The 21584-nt window shown below is 41.7% G+C and overlaps 1 protein-coding gene across 2 annotated transcripts in view; it reads right to left on the bottom strand.

Annotated features, from left to right (window-relative positions):
• CCDC125 (coiled-coil domain containing 125) overlaps positions 1 to 21584 on the bottom strand; it is a 78820-nt gene that overhangs the window by 20965 nt on the left and 36271 nt on the right. For both annotated transcript variants that reach the window (XM_030193326.1, XM_030193327.1), the window contains exons 7-9: positions 13994 to 14076; positions 7306 to 7421; positions 3880 to 3990 (exon numbers count right to left, since the gene is read on the bottom strand). In XM_030193326.1, coding sequence (XP_030049186.1) covers positions 3880 to 3990; positions 7306 to 7421; positions 13994 to 14076 — 310 coding nt within the window. The remainder of the gene's footprint in view (positions 1 to 3879; positions 3991 to 7305; positions 7422 to 13993; positions 14077 to 21584) is intronic.

Below are 21584 nucleotides of genomic sequence, written 5' to 3'. Positions count from 1 at the left end.
ACAAATACTGGATCGGGTGGAGGAAACCCACGAATGCCTTGATGCATTCGGTTTGGAGCTTGATACACAGTTGCCGAAGACCAAGGAATTGGAAGACCAGGTCCAAGCTTTCACACAAAAACGCAATCCCAACTTCTGCACAACTCTAATGCTCTAGACTGCCCTATTGCGATTTTCTTCAGAGCCTTGGATCCTTCCGGATTGCCAGAAGATGGCATACTTGCCTGTTTTTGGAGCTCAGGTGGCACTCTGGCTTTTTGACACTATTGACAGTCTGCTGGATTTTGGACACTTTGTACTCTTTTTCACTACTAGAGCTTCACTGCCCTAATTGTTTATGGCCTAATGGGGGCAGCTGGGTTATAACGTTATTATTCCAGGACTGTTTGTGCTTTCTCATATTATATCTCCTTTGGGGTGGGGGCCTTTAGTGAGCCATCAAGATAGCATGCTCACCTTGCTGCACGTCTGCCCTAAGGGATTTTGGCGTGGAGGACAAGTGGATTGCTTGATAATAGTGCTGGTTGCAGAGTTCTTGGCATAAGTTGCTTTACAATATCCCCTCATGGTGGATACATGGGCAGCATACTCTATCATCATTTTTCTACCATTCTTTGGTGTGTTCTGCATGGTCACTCTATCAATGTATTTTCTGTGTTATGTCTTTGATGGATATAGGTTAAAGTGGGGGCAGATCCCACCGATGATACATGGTGCAGTCTATGGGGAATGTCAGTATCATCTAGAGCGTATTTTCATAGAAGCAAGCGTTTTGTGTTGGGTGTGTGGCTTCAGCTCAGTGTTCTAAACGTGGAACCTCTAACACCCTAGCCCACGCATTTTGGCAATGCCAGCTGGTGCAATGGTTTTGGAACAGAATACTGAGATTCCTGGAGACCTTGCTGGGAAGACCAATTCTCTTACCCCCATTGGGTATTATTTTTGGTAAAATGGTCGTGTGGACCTCTTACCAAATTGGCAAGGGTTTTTACTCTCTAAGGCCTGTGTGATTGGCAGCACTGGACGCTGGACTGCCTGCCTACATTTTGGCATTGGAAGAATAAGTTTCATATCTTATTGGTCATGGAAAGTCGTGATGCATGTTTAACGGCTAACCATAAGCAATGTTTCTAGGCCGTTTGGGAACCATATCTCCAATCTCTCCTTCCCAGAACTTGTAGTCTTATTATTATTTGAATTTGTAAGTTGGCATAATGTATTACCCTATGTTGGGTGGGGTGTGGGTGGGGTAGGGCTAGTCTGTAAGTTTACTGAGTAACTTAGTAGTTCAGGGGGAAAGGGTAGGGTGGGGGTCATCAGAGCACAGGCTCCCACCCGGTTTTGGAACAACTATTCTTTATATTTGCTATTTTTTTCATGCTGTTCTTTTGTCATCTGTTTGTATTTGATACTTTTAATAAAAATTATTGACTAAATTCCAATACTACTTCATTTATTTAAGGGATAGTTATCCAACACCCGTATCACCCATGTGAAAAAGTAACTGCCTCCGTTTATTTATTTATTTATTTATTTATACATTAAAACCCCAAATTATCCTGAACACACTCAAGCTCAATGTGGTTAACAGTAAATGAACAACAGACAAAGTTTACAAAACCATAAACAAAATATCAAATATAGACCATTGATGGCCAGTTACAATCTAAGATACCCTATCAATGGATAGAAACCTCTCAAAGAGGAGAGTTTTCAGTCTTTTATGAAATACCAAGTAATCAGGCTGACCCTGAATTCCACCACTTAGCACCCTAGTATCTAAATTCAACAGACTGAACTGACTTATAACGAACTCTCTTGCAATCTGGAAGATGACATCTAAGGTAGCCCCTAGAACCAAAGGTTATATTGCGTAGGGGAATAGTTATTAAGGGCTGCATATAATCCGGTGTCATGCTATATAATATTTGAAAGACAAACACATAATTTAAAAATAATCCTGGCTTTAATGGGCAACCAGTGCAGCTTGCATAATCAATGGCTCTATCAAAACACAATTCCTTGAGGACACGCCTAGCTACAGTATTTTGGCCGTTTGTAGCCTTTATAGGACGCCCTCCTTACATCCAGCATAGAAGGAATTGCAGTAATTGAACTGAGTTAAAACCAAGGATTGAACTAGCAGTCTAAAGATGTCTGGCGAGAAATATGATCTGATTCTCCTCAGTTTCCAAAGAGACCTGAAGGATTTTTTCACTATTGAGGAACCAACTAACCAGTTGAACCTTACCTGTTATAGATCTCAGTTTCATCTGAACAAAAAAGGCAAAACTCTTCCATCTAACTCCTCTGTAATATTAGAACATAAGACTAGCCATACTGGGATAGATCAATGGTCCATCCAGCCAGTATCCTGCTTCTGACTGTGGCCAATCCAGGTCACAAGTACCTGACAGAAACCAAATTCCATGCTACCAATCTCAGGGCAAGTAGGGGCTTCCCCAAATCTAACTCAATAGCATATTATAGACTTTTCTTCCAGGAACTTGTCCAAACCTTTTTTAAACCTAGATATGCTAACCACTGATACCACATCCTCTGGTAACAAGTCCCAGAGCTTAACTATTCGTTGAGTGAAAAAATATTTCCTCCTATTTGTTTTAGAAGTATTTCCATTATTTGTATGAGTAAAATGAAGTTTACAAATATACATGCCTTATGAAATCTCCCCTCATAATGAACAGGTTCTTAACAGACCTACCTGAACCTCTCTGTACTCTTCAATATCCTAGAATATATCCTACCTGCCCCATCTACTTTCAGTTCTACTGGTTCGGAAGAAATCTTCTCTTCTGTAAATGGCATGGTATCTATCATATACATCCCTGCCAATCACCAGCCATACTATTTTAGTGACTAGTGAAGTAGGGCTGATTCTTCTTTGAAATTTCCTTTTAACTATCATCTATCTCCCAGTTTGTTAACCTGAGTCACAAGGAATCCAAAAGTTCTCCAAGTTAATCCCAAGGTTCCTTGGCAATGCTGGCCTCACCTTTGGAATATATGTTCCTGTCCAGCGCTATGCTACAGTGAGTGCCTGAGCTGTGTAGTACCTCAACACCCTTACTGCAACAGTGAACTTGCTATTAAAAATGGTGTAGGTGAAAGTTAATATGCTTAATTCACAAAAACCTTTCCTTCCATCACAAATATGCAAACTGCATACAAAATTTCTAAACATAAATTGGAAATCCAGCTGTTGTAAATACACCTGTCTGAGAAGCTTAAAATCCATGACTACACTTAGAGATCTCAACTGATCAAAGCTAGGTTAAAAAAAAAAAAAAAAGAGAGAAGCATAAAAGTGTCAGGCATGAGAACATACAACATTCCCTGAAGCATCCACTACCTTCCTCTTCTTTCTAGATGAACGTGGACAAAAACCAAACAACCTTTAAAAATAAATAAATTGCAAAGCCTTCTACACCAAGGCAAAATCATGTTCAATAGAAGAAAGCCAACAAAGATATCGTAATACATGTTTTATTTAGGGCCTCACATATCCTTTTCTCAGATTGTCTCCAAAACCAATATTGCTCCTAGAACTGCTGAATAGAAGAGACGATATATACTTGAGGTAATGATAAAAGCTTTCTATGGTTATTTTACTACGTTTTACTAGCTGCATTACTTAAAAACATATGAATTGCTATATTTGATCAGACCAAAGACCCATCAAGCCCACTATCCTGTTTCCAACAGAGGCCAATCCAGGTACTTGTTAGAATAGCTGAAGTGCTGCTGTCTGGGGTATGACTAGTACAGTTGCAAGGACTGACATGTTGGAAGGTTTTTTTTTAATCCTTTCTGATTGGGTACATTGTTGTGGCCTGTAACCTGAGCCAAAGATGACATTACCTCCTGTCGCAGCTGCAGAAGTTGTTTGCGAGTTGCAGCCGACATCTTAGCACAGGAGCAAGGTTCTCCTCCAGCGCTTTTACAGCAGTTGCAGGCTCCAAGTACTGCCAGCTTAAGACACACACAAAAAAAAGCTACATGAATCACTACATGTTACTATGTAAACCCCCAACCTCCCCTTAGAATTAAAATTCATATAAGAGAAAAGGCACTGGCAGTTTCACTCATCATTAAGTAATCATGCTACAGTACCAATTTTCAATAATTTATACTTTGCCAATGATCAGGATTACATAATTACCACCACCTGTCAGCCTTGTAATTTAAAATAAATAAACGGAATATGCAAACACAGCTAAACATTCTCCCAGTGGTAGAAAAGGAAGGTTGGGAAGAATAAAATCACTACTGCAAATAAAAACACAACTATAAAACATTTACATTACACATCCAAACTCTCATATTCTATGAGACAAGAACACATTTACTTATAATCTACATGGGCAGGGAGTACTGATCCTGTGGTACTGGTGTCTTGGAAGATGTGGGGAATATAGTAGTGGTTAAGTAGCTGTGGTCCCTCCCACTGTGGTGAAATGCTCTGAGCTATGGCCATGGAGATGAGTGGAATTATCAGGCTCCAGAGGCGTGGTACACAGTCTCTGAATGTGAAGTGGCTGTGGACTGTGACTTCTGGGACAGCAGAGTGGGACCAGAGACGTAAGTCATCAGGCATACAGGAGAACCTTCCAATGCCAGTGTTAAGGGACTTTGACAAGCAGCATGGTGGTCCTAGAAAACATTGGGCTACCACAAAGGTATGGTGCTTCATAAGTCTGGATCCGGGAGGAAACAGCTTCTCTGATCTGCCCAGACACCTTTCAGTACGAGCCATTTGTCCCAGGCTTACTCACCCAAAACGGACTCAAGACACCCTTTCTACCTATCCCCCTGTTAGGGGAGACTGACATAAGAGGGCGCTTGTGCTTGGCTCAGGCTGGGGGTGAGGAAGGTGGAGTATGAAGGTAAAGAGAGAGATTGAAGGTGGGAGCACTGGCACTAATGCCCCCACAAAACACCTGAGATTGGCTCAGGATAGCAGGCAGGTAGGCAGTATGAGAGAGGACTGAAAAGTGCTTGGTTCATGTACAGGATGGAACTGAGACAGGATGGGGAGCAAACATCCAGGATAGAGGTGAAAAGGTTGAACTTGGGAAAGAACTACTGAGCATCTGTGGAGTTTATATTGGTGTCATAAATACATAAGTATTGCCACACTGGGGATGGCACGACTTCCCTGAGGAAAGGCTGAAGCGTCTAGGGCTCTTCAGCTTGGAGAAGAGACGGCTGAGGGGAAATATGATAGAGGTCTATAAAATAATGAGTGGAGTGGAATGGGTAGACGTGAATTGTTTGTTTACTTTTTCCAAAAATACTAGGACTAGGGGCCATGCGATGAAGCTACAAAGTAGTAAATTTAATACAAATCGGAGAAACTTCTTCTTCACTCAATGTATAATTAAACTCTGGAATTCATTGCCAGAGAATATGGTAAAGTTGGTTAGCATAGCAGGGTTTTAAAAGGGTCTGGTTGGCTTCCTAAAGGAAAAGTCCATAGACCATTATTAAATTGACTTGGGAAAATCCACTGCTTATTTTTGGGATAAGCATCATAAAATGTATACAGCTTTTCTGGGATCTTGCCAGGTATTTGTGACCTGGATTGGCCACTGTTGAAAACAGGATACTGGGCTTGATGAACATTTGGTCTGTCCCAGGGTGGCAATACTTATGTACTTAAGTTGGCCAGACATATGTTAACACTGTGTGGATGAAGGAGAGAATTTCATAAGCAAGATTTGCCTTGGGTATCTTTCAATTATAAAAAAGAACTGGGATATTATACAGACACATCTAATGTTCCATCAGCACCTGCTGAGTATTGCATTCTCTAGACACAATATTAAAGAACTTTTCAGTCCAGCAGAGTTACCAGCAATATCGATTTTGGATTCAATAACTAGTGGTGACCATTTCAAATGCGGTGAAAGTAACATTTGCGACATCTCCCTTGAATGTAGAGAATTTATAAATTCGATTGACCAGAAGGTATACCAATTGTGATCTAGAACTAATTGTCAATCAGCTGGTGTAGTCTACATCTTAAGGTGCCCCTGCAACAAATTTTATGTAGGGAAGACAATAAGAAAGCTACAGAACTCATATTAATGAGCATAAATCCTGTCTTTCCCAGAATACAGAAGGAGCTCCTTTGCTTATTCATTATAGGAAGATGCAGCATACCTTCAGGGATTTGAAAAGATTTGCAATATAACAAACTGGAGCACATCGCCGTGGTGGTGACCATGATCGTCTGTTAAGACAATGTGAACAATGATGGAATCATTGTTTGCAGACTCTTGAACCGAAGGGATTGAAAACAATGGTACAATGGGTTGCTTTTCTCTAATTCACGTAATAAAAACCCATTTTTGTCCCATTGTGAATTCCATAGCACCTGCTACTGGTTGGCGATCGGTGGAATTAATGACGTGTCCTATATAAATTGAGGCACCATTTTGAAAAGTGTGTGCTGTAATTTTATCCTTGAAAAGATGACAAGCGTTGATTGAGCTAGTCTATCTGGCTCTGATGTTGTCAACAGAAGTTTTTCAACATCTGTTATGTTTATTTTTATTTTTTTTAGAGAGCCCTGTTTTCCCCCTTGACAAAGCCGGTGGGAAAAATGGGTCCCCATTCGGAGTTTGGGAGTTTATAAAGAATCCAATGAATAAGTTGGATTGGACCACATAAGTTGTCAAAGGTTTGCACCATGTTATTCTACAATTTTATGGACACAGAGTCTGCTATTGTCACTAATTTTGAAAATAAAAAAGTAAAAATTTCAAGGAGGTTTTTGGCCAATGACACAGTGGTCTGGTGTGTGCTGAAAATGTGTCAGTGACAAGTTCACTTGAGCACCAAGGGTCTTTTCCTCCTGTTTTATTTTTAAATTGAAAAAAAAAAAAGTCTATGAGCAGCAGATATTGAGGTCTGCAGTTTGCTGAGTGGAAGTAATTAATATATTCTGTAGAAGAAGGTTGATTTTTGGAAGTGAACTTTCCAAGCTATCCAAATCAAGCCATTTGAATATCAGCTTCACTGAGATGTTTCAATGCAAAATGGTTATTTATATAAAAACTAAAATCATATGTCAAGCTCTGATATGACTAAAAGTTTCTGAAAAACATGAGCCACTGGAACAGGTCAGAATAGAAGACTAGGACTTTGGGTTTAAGTAAACTGAATTGGGCATTTCTATACCAACTTAGTCAGACTAGTACAAGGCTGTGTACAGAGAAATAAAATGAATTTACTGCACTTAACGCATACACAAATCATATGAACCTCTTCCTCCACACTTACTTCAAGAGCTGTGATGTCTGTAAAGCCACTTGTACTCACTGTCACATTTTCTTGAAACATCTTCTGCTGTTTCACATCAAGCATTGCCAGAAGCTCCAAGCACTGCTGATTCAGGACTGGAAATATGAGAGAAAATAGACATGGAGGGGCATAATCGACCAGAAACGCCTATCTCCATGGGCGTTTATCTCCGAGAACGGGTCCGTGAAGGGGCGGAGTGAACCGTATTTTCAAAAAAAATAGACGCCCATGTGTTATTCGCCAAGGTGTGAGCTGGGCGTTTTTGCTTTTCAGCGATAATGGAAAATGAAATCGCCCAGCTCAAAAACGAATAAATCCAAGGCATTTGTTCGTGGGAGGGGCCAGGATTCATAGTGCACTGGTCCCCCTCACATGCCAGGACACCAACCGGGCACCCTAGGGGGCACTTTTACAAAAACAAAAAAAAAGGTAAAAGAGCTCCCAGGTGCATAGCACCCTTCCCTTGGGTGTTGAGCCCCCCAAATCCCCCTCAAAACCTACTGCCCACAAGTTTACACCATTACTATAGCCCTAAGAGGTGAAGGGGGGCACCTACATGTGGGTACAGTGAGTTTGGGGGGGTTGGACGACTAAGCATTAAGCAGCACAATTGTAACAGGTAGGGGGGGGATGGGCCTGGGTCCACCTGCCTGACGTCCACTGCACCCCCTAACAACTGCTCCAGGGACCTGCATACTGCTGCTTGGGAGGAGGGTATGACATTTGAGGGTGAATGTAAAAAGTTGTGAAACATCATTTTTTTGTGGTGGGAGGGGGTTAGTGACCACTGGGGGAGTCAGGGGAGGTCATCCCCGACTCCCTCTGGGGGTCATCTGGTCATTTAGGGCACTTTTTGGGGCCTTATTCGTGAAAAAACAGGGTCCAGGAAAAGTGCCCTAAATTCTAGCTACAAACGTATCCATTATCGGCGAAAGGCGCCCATCTCTGTTCGGGTGATAACCACGCCCCAGTTCCGCCTTCACCACGCCTCCGACACGCCCCCGTCAACTTTGTCCGCATCCGCGACGGAGTGCAGTTGAAAGCGTCCAAAGTTCGGCTTTCGATTATACCGCTTTATTTGTTTTTGTGAGAAAAACGCCCATCTCCCGATTTAGGTCGGAACTTGGGCGTTTTTCTCGTTCGATTATAAGCAGGATAGTATGCATTTATTCTCCATATGTCAGTCCTCACAGCAGCAAAACATCCTGCAGTAACTCAGACTTACCACTTCTACACTCTTTGCTGGAACACAATTCTCATGCCAAATGGTTTGAGGATGATACAGTTAGGATCCTCCCTCAGATATAATCTTTGCTACTTCTTAAATGATATTAACATTTCCCCATGATAGAGTAAGAGATTGTGTGTGTGCAACATTTCAAATGATGTTCAAAGATGTTTATAGCATTAAATTAAAGTCCCTGTTCTGAATCCAGTTTTATTACCTTCATCTCCAGCTTCAGCTTGTACTCCCTTTTCTATAATAACTGCTATGAGACAATATTGAAAAAAACTGTGATATACACACAAGGGTAAATTAGTTCCTACCTGCTAATTTTCTTTCCTTGAGTCCCTCCAGACCAATCCAGATACTTGGGTTTGTGCTGTCCTGCCTGCAGGTAGAGTCTAAGAACTATTTGAACTGTGATATAATTTAAGAACCCCATGCAACCTCCTATTTATCATAACAAAAAGGTAGAGCAAAGACAATTAAAAGGAAACACACTTCCCTAGGAACTAATGAGCAGTTTAACAATGAGCACCTAAGGAAGGCTAGAAATCCAACTGGAATAACAAACAAGCCAAATTCAAATTTTCACAATTCAGGATATAGAAAATAAACTGATGTTAAAAACTACAGGAAAGCTCTGGACTGGTCTGGAGAGACTAAAGGAATAACACCTGCCCATACCTTATTGTGTAACCGAGGTCTATATTAGCCATTATGAACTAAACAGTCATGGATCCTAAAGCAGTGCATTATGGACTTTGTGCTTGCTGCCAAATATATGTTTGTATGAACAAGGGGCTTGGACTTTCCATAGCTATGTTTAGGCCCAAAAGTCCTTGGATGCAATAACGTGTGTACAACAGCCCAGACCAGGATGGACTCTGGTAACATCTTGAATAGACTCCGACCCAGTGGCGTAGCCAGACCTGAGATTTTGGGTGGGCCCAGAGCTAATATGGGTGGGCACGCACTGTCTATATAAGTATGAGTAGTGTCTCTTGGGATCCTACAAAATAATGCCTAAGAATTCACTTGATGATGGATTTCTAAGTAGTCTGCCCAACAGCTGCCCTGCATCAGTATAACCACATACATACTTAATGGAAAAATTGATATTTTTAAATATAATTACATTATCCCACAATCTCTCCACTGCAAAATGCTATACACAAACTTGTGCAAAAACACACTCATATCTTTAAAACCATAACAGCACTAATTCCAAGGACAGGATGAGCTACAACATTATGCTTGAAAAGGCAGAACTGTAATTACACTAGGCTCTAAAACACCAATACACTACCTCGTGAAAAAAAGCAAAACAAAAAGGGCTGCGAATACTACATGCTAGCAGAATACTGCACCTTGATCACACTTGAAAAACACATGACACAAGGAACTAAAGATCAAAAAATATGAAGGCAAAATACTGAACTGGAAAGTTAACTCAAGAAGTCAGACTCAGCATGCAGCAATACCAGAAAAATTTAAACTTACATGCAAAATATCACAGATGCACATTTCCAAAAGATGACATATTCAAATTAATAAATTCTGAATAAAATACTTTTTTCTACCTTTGTTGTCTGATCTATTCACTTTGGTCCCAGTGTCTTCTGTTTTACGCAGTGTCTTCTTTCCATTTGATATTTTTTCACTCACCATGTCCACCATACTCCTGTGTCCTTATGCGTCCTGTCTACCATCTGTAGCCCTGCCCCTATCCTTCCTCGAGTTTCAGTATCTGCCCTCAACGTGTTCCAACCCAGCCCTTAAACTCAGCAGTTTTGCCTCCATCCATATCCAGCATTTCTCCTCACTCCCCTCCATCCATGTGCATCTCCTTCCTTTGTCTTTCCTTACCTTCATCCTTGTCCAACATTTCTCCTCTCTTCCCTGCCCTCCACTCCATCCATGTCCAGCATTTCTCCTCTCTTCCATCCCCTCTATCCATGTGCACCTCCTTCCTGACTTCTCTCCCCTCCCTCCCTCCATCCATTCGTCCAGCAACTCTCCATTCTCCCCTGCCCTCTCCTCCAGCCATCCATCTCCAGCAAATTTCCTCTCTCCCCTTTCCGCTCCATCCATTCATGTCCAGCAATTTTCTTCTTTCCCCTGCCCTCCGCTCCATGTCCAGCAACTCTCAATTCTCCCCTGCCCTCTCCTCTCCTCTAGCCATCCATCTCCAGCAAATTTCCTCTCCCCTTTCCCCTCCTTCCATCCCTGTTGTCCAGCAATTCACCTCTCTCCCCTGCCCATCCTGTTTCTGTCCATCCCCTTCCCCCTTCTATTCAGCGTGTCTCCCCTCCCCCTTCACAGCATCTCCAAGCCAACTTCCGTTCCAGTCTACTCCTGAAGTTGCAGCGACGAACGGGCAGGCAGCGCTGCGGTAGTAAAAGCAACAAGGAGACTGGTTCGACTCTCCATCCTTCACTTCCCTCCCTCTGCGTCCCGCCTTCCTCTGACGTCATTTCCTTTCGGGCGGGACGCAGAGGGAGGGAAGTGAAGGACGGAGAGTCGAACCAGTCTCCTTGTTGCTTTTACTACCGCAGCGCTGCCTGCCCGTTCGTCATTGCGACTTCGGGTAAAAGTCGCCGTTCCAGTCGTCGTCGCTTGGGCGGGCCTGAGCCAAGATTAGGTGGGCCTGGGCCCACCCAGGCCCACCCGTAGCTACGCCCCTGCTCCGACCATAGCTCATCCATTGCCCACAACCCCCTACATCTGACTGGTCCAATAGAATTCATGCTACTAACTCATCCAATCACAGAATAGTTTATGTTCTCCATATAACACTATTGCTTCAGTACCACAGAGAGAGAGAGAGAGAGAGAGATGGGAGTCTGGGTATGCGTGTGAGATTATTTGGTGTGTTCTTCCCAGAGAGAACATTCAGGAGAGAAATGCAGTACAGAGAGGGACAAAAGAAAGCTTTTATATTCTAACTTCTGGAACTGTAAAACCAATCTTGTACATCTAAATACCTATGAGTACATAAGTACAGAGTACTTACAGATGCATCCAACCAGAAGGTCAAGTAATGTGCCATACTGAGTAAGATCAAGTGCAAAGTAGCACCTTAGAATCAACTAAAAATTGTAACCAAGGCAAGCTGCATGCATATAGCAAACAGAGTGTCACTGGTGAGCCAGCCTTCTCACAGATGCCAGAGACACTGAGAACTCTGCAAAGCTGAGGTATCCTATTTTTGCAGCCTCATATATTTAGCCATGGCTGTTTCTGGAAACAGCTGAGACACACACTGGCTTGGAATCCAGGAGGGGGAGATGACGTTTGCCCCGAGTGGCGCTGTGGGCTGAAGTCTATGTGCACCCCACCATCCATGTGGGGACAGTGTTCCCTATTGTCCAGGGTTAAACAGATAGATATTATCAAGTAATTCAGGATCATTGGTGCATGGGTCTCTCAGGTGTGTGTGGGTCTCTGAGGTTTATACTTTGTTCTATTAGGAAAAACTAAGGTTGAACTAAGAACAATTATTAGGTCATGATAATTGCTAATTGCTGCTGATTATGATTTTCCCATATGCTTCTGACACACACACACAATTATATATATATATATATATATATATATATATATATATATATATATATATATTGGTGTGGCAGAAGCATATATAAAAAATATATTTCCACAACTTGGCATATATTTTGTTGCTTCTTATTGCCAGTGATATAATCCAAATTTGGACAGGTGCTAATTACCCTTATGCAAGCACAACCAAAAGTACGCAAGTTGATTAATGAAACTCTCTGCTGGTAGGTGACCCTCTTATTTATCTGCACCAAATTCAACTCTTAGAGAACACAGCCATCAATACTTTATATACAGCCAAATGTTCTGACCATGTTATACCTCTCTTGCAAGAGCAAAATTGACTGTCTATTTCAAGTAGGTTTAAATTTTAAACATTTGATGCTGGCTTTTCATGCACTTTCCACAGGTTTGCCTACCTATTTAGATTCCTTATTTATCCCTTATGGTCCTGCATGTTCACCAAGATCCTCTCAAGGGAACTTGTTGATCATTCCTTCCCCTAAGTGCTGAGATTTGATTACTCACAGCACACCTGGTTTTCAGGCCTAGCCCCTACTCTCTGGAATTATCTGGCAATGTATCTGTGAGAAAGAGTGTTCTTTTTCTAAACTGAAAGCTGGTATTAAATCTGATTATTTGAACTGTACTTCTCTAGTCTCTGACCAGACTACTTTGTGTTAATTTTACAGCATTTCTACTTTGGGGGGGGGTCTAAGGTTGTCACTACTTCTTTGTTGTCCAACTCCACTCATTGAGGCTATTTCTATAAAGTAGGCACTAACATTTATGTGTCGATTATGCATGTAAATGTTTAGAATAGCATAAATGCATGAATGTGCGAGCATACATGTGTATTTAAAACTGGCCATAAGCATGAGCAGGACTCATGCATGTAACTTATAGAATACTATAAGCTGCATGTATATCTCCAGTATTTAGGTGCACTTACAACAGCATGATATCTGGTGTAAGTGGCCGTGACCAAGATCTACTCACGCATCTGACCTGTTATGCTAGTGTTCTATAAAGTAAAGTAGGCACCTGTTATAAAATTACCCTCATTATGCCTTGTTGTGCAATCCTATCATTCCCGTCCTTTTGTATCTGGTCTGTAATTGTACTGCTCATGTTGTTCAGCCCTGAGGTGAAATTGTATACTGCTCTGATGTAATATGCATTGTGAAGGGTGCTATATCAAGTACTGATTAAATTTAAAAAAAAATATTGTGATGATCCTGAAACCCCCCCCCCCCCCCCCCCACCAAAAGTTAGGTGTGCTTCTAGGAGAGGGCTGAGAACCACTGCGCTAGGACCAGCCTTTCCCAAGGATTCTTCTTCAATTGCTGCCTTGTCATGGTAGTTGCTATTTCTCCCACTGCTGGGATGCTCCTCTTTCCCTTCTGAGGATTTCAGCCTCTTATTTCTTCTCAGTTCAAGTTTTTTCTTCCTTTGAGGTCCACTCTCTACCTATTTACCCATCTCACAGTAGCAGGGGAAGGAAGCTTTATCTACCAGTACCAGTGTAGGTATTGCTCTGTACCGTATCCTGCTTTGTATTTGGGCCAATCTAAGCTCTCATTGTCTCCTTCCAACGTTTCAATGTTTGTGTTCCATTGTTACATTCCTTAACGACACTTCGATTGTCTTCCATAACTCTGCACAATGTAATCCATAACCAATTTGTAACAAACTGTATTTCCATCATTCATCTCATATTGTAAGCCACACTGAACCCGCAAAAAGGTGGGAAAATGTGGGATACAAATGCAATAAATAAATAAATCATCTTTAGATTTCAAACACAGCTGGTAAAAAATAATCCAAAGAAAACACATGAAAGAAAAATCAGAAGATTGAACTGCTCAACTGTTTGCTTACTTATATTTTCTGCTTTCAAAGTTTTAACTTCACTTGTTCTCAGTTCCAGAGTTTCTTTAAGAGCTCCATTTTCACAATAAATTCTGGAAAGTTAGAAAATAGTAAAGAAATGTATTATTTGATGCACACAAATCACAGAAAAGATTTTCTTCCATTTGGGCCAATCAAACTTCTAATACATGTTCTCCTCATCATCATACAGAGAAAAAAATGTCTTGACTCACTTCAAATAGCTTTGGAGTTATATGCACGTCATTTTGTGTACAGAGAGCTACAGAACAGTTTAGTCTTAGTGAACAGAAAAAATAAAAGATAGAAATGGTGTAATTTGTTTACTATGTGTGAGTAAAATGAAATGTCAAGGGAAGTGGGAAGTGGACCAATGACTCCAGAGAAACGGGATACCAATATAACATGAAGTACTTTATTCACAGACTCAACACAGCCGTGTTTCGGCGCCTTAGCACCTTCTTCAGGAGTCTATAAAAACAAATATAAAACATAGATAATACATGCATGAAAACCAATCAATATGGTAAAGAAACAATTATATATAAAACAATTATATAAAAAAACAATTGTATAAAAAATATATATATTTGATCCAACATATATAGATCATGAAAATTAAAAGCATAAAGATTAAAAAAAACAGAACATCGGAACATATGCAAGAATTGATGCAATCTGGTGTAGTCGGGGAGTGTGGGAAGACATGCGAGAGGCGGAGACTGATAATATCCATGCTTCTGACCACGCGACTGTGTGGGTTCATTTAGACGGGTTAGGCAAACAAGGGAGGGGGCACCTATGGAGACTTAATGAATCGCTTTTAGATGAGAAGGCAGACTGTGAGGAGGTGCGGGACACTATCAAAGAATATCTCCTATTTAATGACACAGGCAATGTCTCCGAGGGGACATTGTGGGATGCCCTAAGGGCAGTAGTGAGGGGGGTTCTTATTAGGAAAGGAGCCTATAAGAAAAAAGAAGAGGGCAGCTCATGAGTTGGAAGTGCGGAGGCAATTGGCTAGATTGGAAGCATTACATCAAAGGGAAGGGAAGTCGCAACAACTAATAGAGCTCAAACAGTGGAGGGCAAAATTACAAGAGATCCAAATGAAAACAATGGAGTTTCATAGGCAATTAATGCAACAGAAATTTTTTGAGTTCAGTAACAAGGCAGGTAATCTATTGGCTAGGGGGCTACGAGAAAGAAGGATAGCAAATACGATTACCAAAATAAAAGGCCCAAAAGACTTGTTATTCCATCAAGATGGGGAAATTAGGGAACAATTTATGAGTTTCTACAGGACCTTATATAAAACGGAATCAATAGCTCCCATAGAAGAGATTAGGGCTCACTTACAGAATCTCGGCTTACAACGAGTCACCGCTTCCCAGAGGGAGGCGTTAGAAGCCCCCATAACGCTGAAGGCCTGAAGGGGGGGAAATCACCAGGATTAGATGGTTACACAGCCAAATATTATAAAATCTTCCATCAAGAGTTGGGTCCGCTGTTGGTCTGGTTGGGCAATGCCTGTTTTGCCAACAGGGGACTCCCGACTAGTATGCAGGAAGCAGGGATTTCAGTACTATTAAAACCGGGGAGAGATCCTACCTTATGTGGCTCTTATCGCCCGATATCCTTACTGAATGTAGATGTGAAAATACTAGCCAAAGTTATGGCAGATAGGTTAGGTGGGATCTTGCCATCATTCATTCATGAAGATCAATCGGGCTTTGTCCAAAATAGACAGGTAGCAGACAATATCAGGCGGACTTTGAACCTGATGTGGGGAGCCCAGAGAAGGGGGGACTCTATGATGCTTTTGACCATAGACGCTGAAAAGGCGTTTGATAGAGTGGAATGGGAGTACCTATGGGAAGTCATGACGGAAATGGGATTGGGGTGGCCTTTCATAAGCTGGGTGAAAGGGTTGTATGAACATCCGGTGGCAAGGATTAAGGTTAATGGGGGATGGTCAAGTACACTCAATATTTAGCGGGGAACGAGGCAGGGGTGTCCCTTGTCCCCGTTACTGTTTGCCATATCCATTGAACCCCTAGCGCAGCGAATTAGGGAACTAGGAGAAGTGAAAAGAGTTAAAATGGGAGGGAGGGAACATAAAATTGCCTTATTTGCTGATGATTTATTGTTCTATATAGGATCACCCCTGACAACCTTGCCGGTGCTTATTCAGGAATTGAATTCTTTTGGGAGAATGTCTGGATTTAGAGTGAATTTTGATAAATCTGAGCTCATGGGAATAACGGTAACAGATCAGGAGGTAGAACAATTGAGGAGGAGATCTGTTTTTAGATGGACAGACTCCAGTTCCCGCTATTTGGGCATACGGATACCGAGAGACCTTGACACTTTGTACCAGCTGAACTATGTCCCGCTCATAGCAGCAATTCGGAGGGACCCTAGCAAGTGGAGGACAACAGGGTGGCTATCGTGGTGGGGCCGCATAGTGGCAGTCAAAATGAACATACTTCCCCGATTGCTGTTTCTCTTCCAGACGCTGCCAATTAATGTCCCTAAGGGGGAACTGCAGAAAATACAGACGGAACTGGGGGAATTTATTTGGGGAGGTAAGCAGGCACGGTTGTCCCGGAAAATAATGTGGGGGACGGTAGAGCAGGGGGGGAAGAGGAATGCCAAATATTTTATGGTATTATTGGGCAGCACAACTTAGGCAAATTGGGGTCTGGAGTAAAGTTGATCTCTCCCCCGCGACTAGGCTAGAACAGATTTTTGTTCAAAGAGGTAGATTGGATGCATTACTATGGGGGGGGGGGCTTACCTGGAGAATGATTATAAGAATTTCACATTAAATCCATTTCTCTCTCACCTGCTCTTACTATGGGGGAGACTCAAACAGAAATTAAGGGGATTACAACATAGATCTACCTACGCATGGTTAACACAAGAGCCCGGGTTCCCAGGGGGGGCGAGAGAATAAGATATTTAAATCCGAAGTATAGAATTGTACATCAAAAAGGAAATATTCAAATGTCTACTTTGAATTAAGGAAGTAATGTTTATTCTGTTGTTTATCAATAAAAATTATTGAAACAAAAAAAGATATTTAAATCCTGGTTTGATAAGGGACTGATTAGATTTCGGGAACTTACAACAGAGGGGCAACTTAAAACGTTTGAAGTACTTAGTCAGGAATATAATTTACCTGAGACTGACCGGTATGCTTATCTCCAAGTCAAAAGTGGTGAAGGCCAACTGGCATAAGGGTAATTGGCTAGAGAATGAGAAATTTGAGAATTTATGGGGGAGCATAATCTGGGGAGGTAAAGGAATCTCTAAACTGTATGAGCACATTAGAGGAACTGAGTTTGTAAAGTTGTCTTATATGAAAGCATGGGAGCAAGATCTTAACACAGAGTTCAGTGGGGGAGAGTGGAAGAAAATGTGTCTGGAGGTTAAAAAAGCATCAGTATGCGTATTAGTTAAAGAAAATGCCTATAAGGTCATGAGCCGATGGTATTATACCCCAGACAGAATAAGAGCTATGTACCCAGGAGCTTTGGATACATGTTGGCGCTGTGAGGGGGGGAAGGGGACATATTACCACATCTGGTGGGAATGCCCGAGTATACAGGGGTTCTGGAAACTGGTCTCAGAACATATAACTTTAGCAATCGGGGTTCAGTTCCCTTGCGATCCCAAGTGTTGCTTATTGGGGTATGAGAATAGGAAAGGGAAAAAATGGCAATGTAGACTCAAATGATTATGTCTAGCAGCAGCAAAATTAATCATAGCAGTGAAATGGAAACAGAAGTTGGGACCCACGGGTCAAGACTGGAGGACAAAACTACACATGTTGGTGGGTTTGGAAAAGTTGACTGATAGACGCCGGGGACACTATAATCCAAAAGCAGAAGAATGGTTACAATTAGAGGGGGTCTTGAAATGGGGAGGAAAAGAGCCAGGGGATACTGCTTAATGAGGAGAACAGAGGGAGGGATTGGTGGGGAGGAGGGAGAGAGGGGAAGACATGGAACGAGGGGGGGATAAAAGTGAAGGGGAGGGGGAAGGGGGGGAAAAAAATAAAATTAGATGAAGTCAGAGCTTATATGTTGATTTTTTTTTGGCATTGTACAAGAGACTACATCTCTCTGAATTTGTTATCTTGTTTTATTAATAAAATTTTGCAAATAAAACCGCCTTTACCACATTCTCTGGCAACGGATTCCAGAGTTTAATTACACGTTGAGTGAAGAAACATTTTCTCCGTTTTAAATTTTACTACATTGTAGCTTAATCGCATGCCCCCTAGTCCTAGTATTTTTGGAAAGCGTAAACAGACGCTTCACATCTACCCGTTCCACTCCACTCATTATTTTATAGACCTCTATCATATCTCCCCTCAGCCGCCTTTTCTCTAAGCTGAAGAGCCCTAGCCGCTTTAGCCTTTCCTCATAGATCCCAAGAAGAGAAACCAAGTGAATATCACAGTAAGTTTGGAGTTATATCTAGCAATTATGTTAGAAAATAACGTACAGCCTTGATCCATATAGAGAAAAAGAGATACAAGAGCAAAAAGCTCATCTTCTAAATATTAGATGGGTGTAAGAGGATAACAGAAGTGAACAGCAGGCAAGGAGAAAGGTCCCAGACCTAGTAAGTTTTGATGTCTATTAATTAATGCAAATAATATTGTATTTCTAAATAAAACATTTTAACAAGTATCAAAATTTGAATTTTTACTATTTTGAAGAGCTGTTGTGCAGTAAGGTAAGACAAAACAGGTTAATCAACATCCTTATTATGACACTGATGTTGTCTCAGTATAAGTGCCAGAAAATTAACACAACAAAAACTTGTCATGTGAATTAAAGTCAGAAAAACTGCAAATGGCAAAAGTTCAAAAAGACTGCAGTAGGTAAATAGCCGGCGACATGCGGTTTACAATAGCAGAGTATGGCTCAACAGTATGAAAAGATACGCATCAAGCTTAAATCATCCAGCCATACCTTCCGTGTCTCTTCTGTCCAAGAAAGATTGTAGGGATTCCGGACAGTCAAAGACTCAGGTGGTGGTGTTTAATGTGATAATCATCCTCGTGGGCTATTGCAAACCAAACCTTACTCTCTTTTCTTTTAGCTGTGCTCTCCTAGCCAGGAACTGTTCCTTTTCTTAGCAGAAATTTTGACAGGTGCGGTACAATATTGATCCTTCTGCCTTCAAATATCAAAGAAGGACTTGATTTTGATGTTAGAATTAGTAAAGCTTGAGGATATCAAAGTAGCTTTGCAATTTATTTATTTATTGCATTTGTACCCCACATTTTCTCACCTCTTTGCAGGCTCAATGTGGCTTACATAGTACCGTGAGGTGTCAGCCACCTCCGGTGATGAAACAAATACAGAGTGATGTTGTTACAGAACATTAGAGAATCAAGAGAAGAAAAGTGATATATTGTTCATTGCAGGTTATGGCTTCGTTGTGTTGCTGAGTTCAGTTACTTAAGTTGGATCAGTAGTGTATGCCTTTTCGAACAGATCGGTCTTTAGTGATTTCCGGAAATTGAGGTGATCCTGTGTTGTCTTTATGGCTTTCGGTAATGCGTTCCATATAGGACGCAATGTCTTAGCGTTAGATTTGATCTTCCCTGGAGACCTATGAGTCTCCTCAAACTCACAGGTTTCACATTGCAGATGCAGGATTTTAAGGAGCCATGTGCTTAGGAATCATGATAAATCGGATCCCTTGGTATGCTCTGGTAAGCCCAAAATTATGTATTGTTTCTCCTGCTTCTATTAGCGAGATCCTCAAGCTGTTTTTTTCCAGGGAGACAAGTTTGTCCGTTGTTGTGTGCACATGATGTCATAAATCAGTGGCAGTTTGATCTGAATGTTTTTCTACTGCCTCTAGTCTCATCTGAAATTCCGAGACTAAAATTGTAAACGCCATGAGAAAATGTTTTAAACTGCAGGTTTGTCTCGAAATACTTTGCAGTAAGATCTCGTAAAGCCTTTAGCTCTTCTAAAACCACTTCTAAGTTTATGCTGGGCCTAGCTGGCGCCATTTTTTCAGGAGATGGCATGTTGCATTTTTTCCTTTTTTTCTCCCGAAGAAGAGGATGTACTAACTTCCTGCTTGTGCGGATGCTTATAGACATATTTATAAGGAGTAATATGTATATTAGTATGAAAAACGTTGCCAATGATAACAATAAAATACTTGATTTAGCAAGGCCCAGGAAGGAGCTCAGTGCCTACACGTCCATCTAGTCCAAGGTCCTCTAGCGCACCCTCTTAAGTCATTTTAAAAAATGCAGAAAGAGGAGAGAGTCACCTCTAATAACTTGTTCTGACTAAACAATCTGAGTATGGTAATATTGTCTGTGCAGATGAATGGTTTTATTCAGTGGTGAAAAGCTAAAATAATAATGCTTACCTAAAATAGATTAAAAAAGAAATACATTAAAACTGGGATTGCTATTAAAATGCACAAAGAGCTTTCCATGGTGTCAGGGATGTTCACAAGGGATGCCATTTGTCAGGAAACATGCATACTTCACAAAAAGCGCTTGCAAGGTAGGCTGGAAGAGAGACAGAGACCAGTCCTTGCTTTTGCACTGCTGTGAAGCTGCAGGATTACAAACTAAAAGGAGGCAGAGAAACAGGCAAGCTGCTGAGAAAGTTCCATCTTAGGGTGGTGTCTGACTTCCATCTTAATCAGTTATTTGTCCTATTAACGCTGTCCCAAACCTCATGCCCATCTGCCATGCCTTGAGCTGCTAGTGAGCACTGGGTTAAAACCTGGAGAAGACTAAGACCTATTACTACTATTACTACTTAACATTTCTAAAGCACTAGTAGGGTTACGCAGCGCTATACAGTTTAACAAAGAAGGACAGTCCCTGCTCAAAGGAGCTTACAATCTAGAGGACAACATGTGCAGTCAGCTTACAATCTAATGGACAACATGTGCAGACAGTCAATTGGGGCAGTCTAGATTTCCTGGATAGAGGTTAAATGATTAGATACCAAAGGAGACATTGAAGAGATGGGGTTTGAGAAAGGATTTGAAGATGGGCAGGGAGGGGGCTCTGCTTATGGGCTCAGGGAGTTTGTTCCAAGCATAGGGAGAGGCAAGGCAGAAAGGGCGGAGCCTGGAGTTGGCGATGGTGGAGAAGGGAGCAGAGAGGAGGGATTTGTCCTGTGAGCGGAGGTTTCGGGTAGGAGCGTAAGGGAAGATTAAGGGTAGAGAGGTAGTGAGGGGCTGCAGATTGAGTGCATTTGTAGGTTAGTAGGAGAAGTTTGAACTGTATGCGGTACCTGATTGGAAGCCAGTGAAGTGACTTGAGGAGAGGGGTGAAATGAGCATATCGGTCCAGGCGGAAGATAAGACGTGCAGCAGAGCTCTGAACGGATTGAATGGGGGATAGGTGGCTAAGTGGGAGGCCAGTGAGGAGTAAGTTGCAATAGTCAAGGCGAGAGGTAATAAGAGAGTGGACGAGAGTTCGGGTGGTGTACTCAGAGAGGAAAGGGCGAATTTTGCTGATGTTGTAGAGAAAGAAGCGACAGGTCTTGGCTATCTGCTGGATATGCGCGGAGGAGAG

The sequence above is a fragment of the Microcaecilia unicolor genome, chromosome 2, assembly GCF_901765095.1.
Source record: "Microcaecilia unicolor chromosome 2, aMicUni1.1, whole genome shotgun sequence".
In the NCBI taxonomy this organism is placed as follows: domain Eukaryota; kingdom Metazoa; phylum Chordata; class Amphibia; order Gymnophiona; family Siphonopidae; genus Microcaecilia; species Microcaecilia unicolor.
This window is presented reverse-complemented; position numbering and strand designations above follow the sequence as displayed.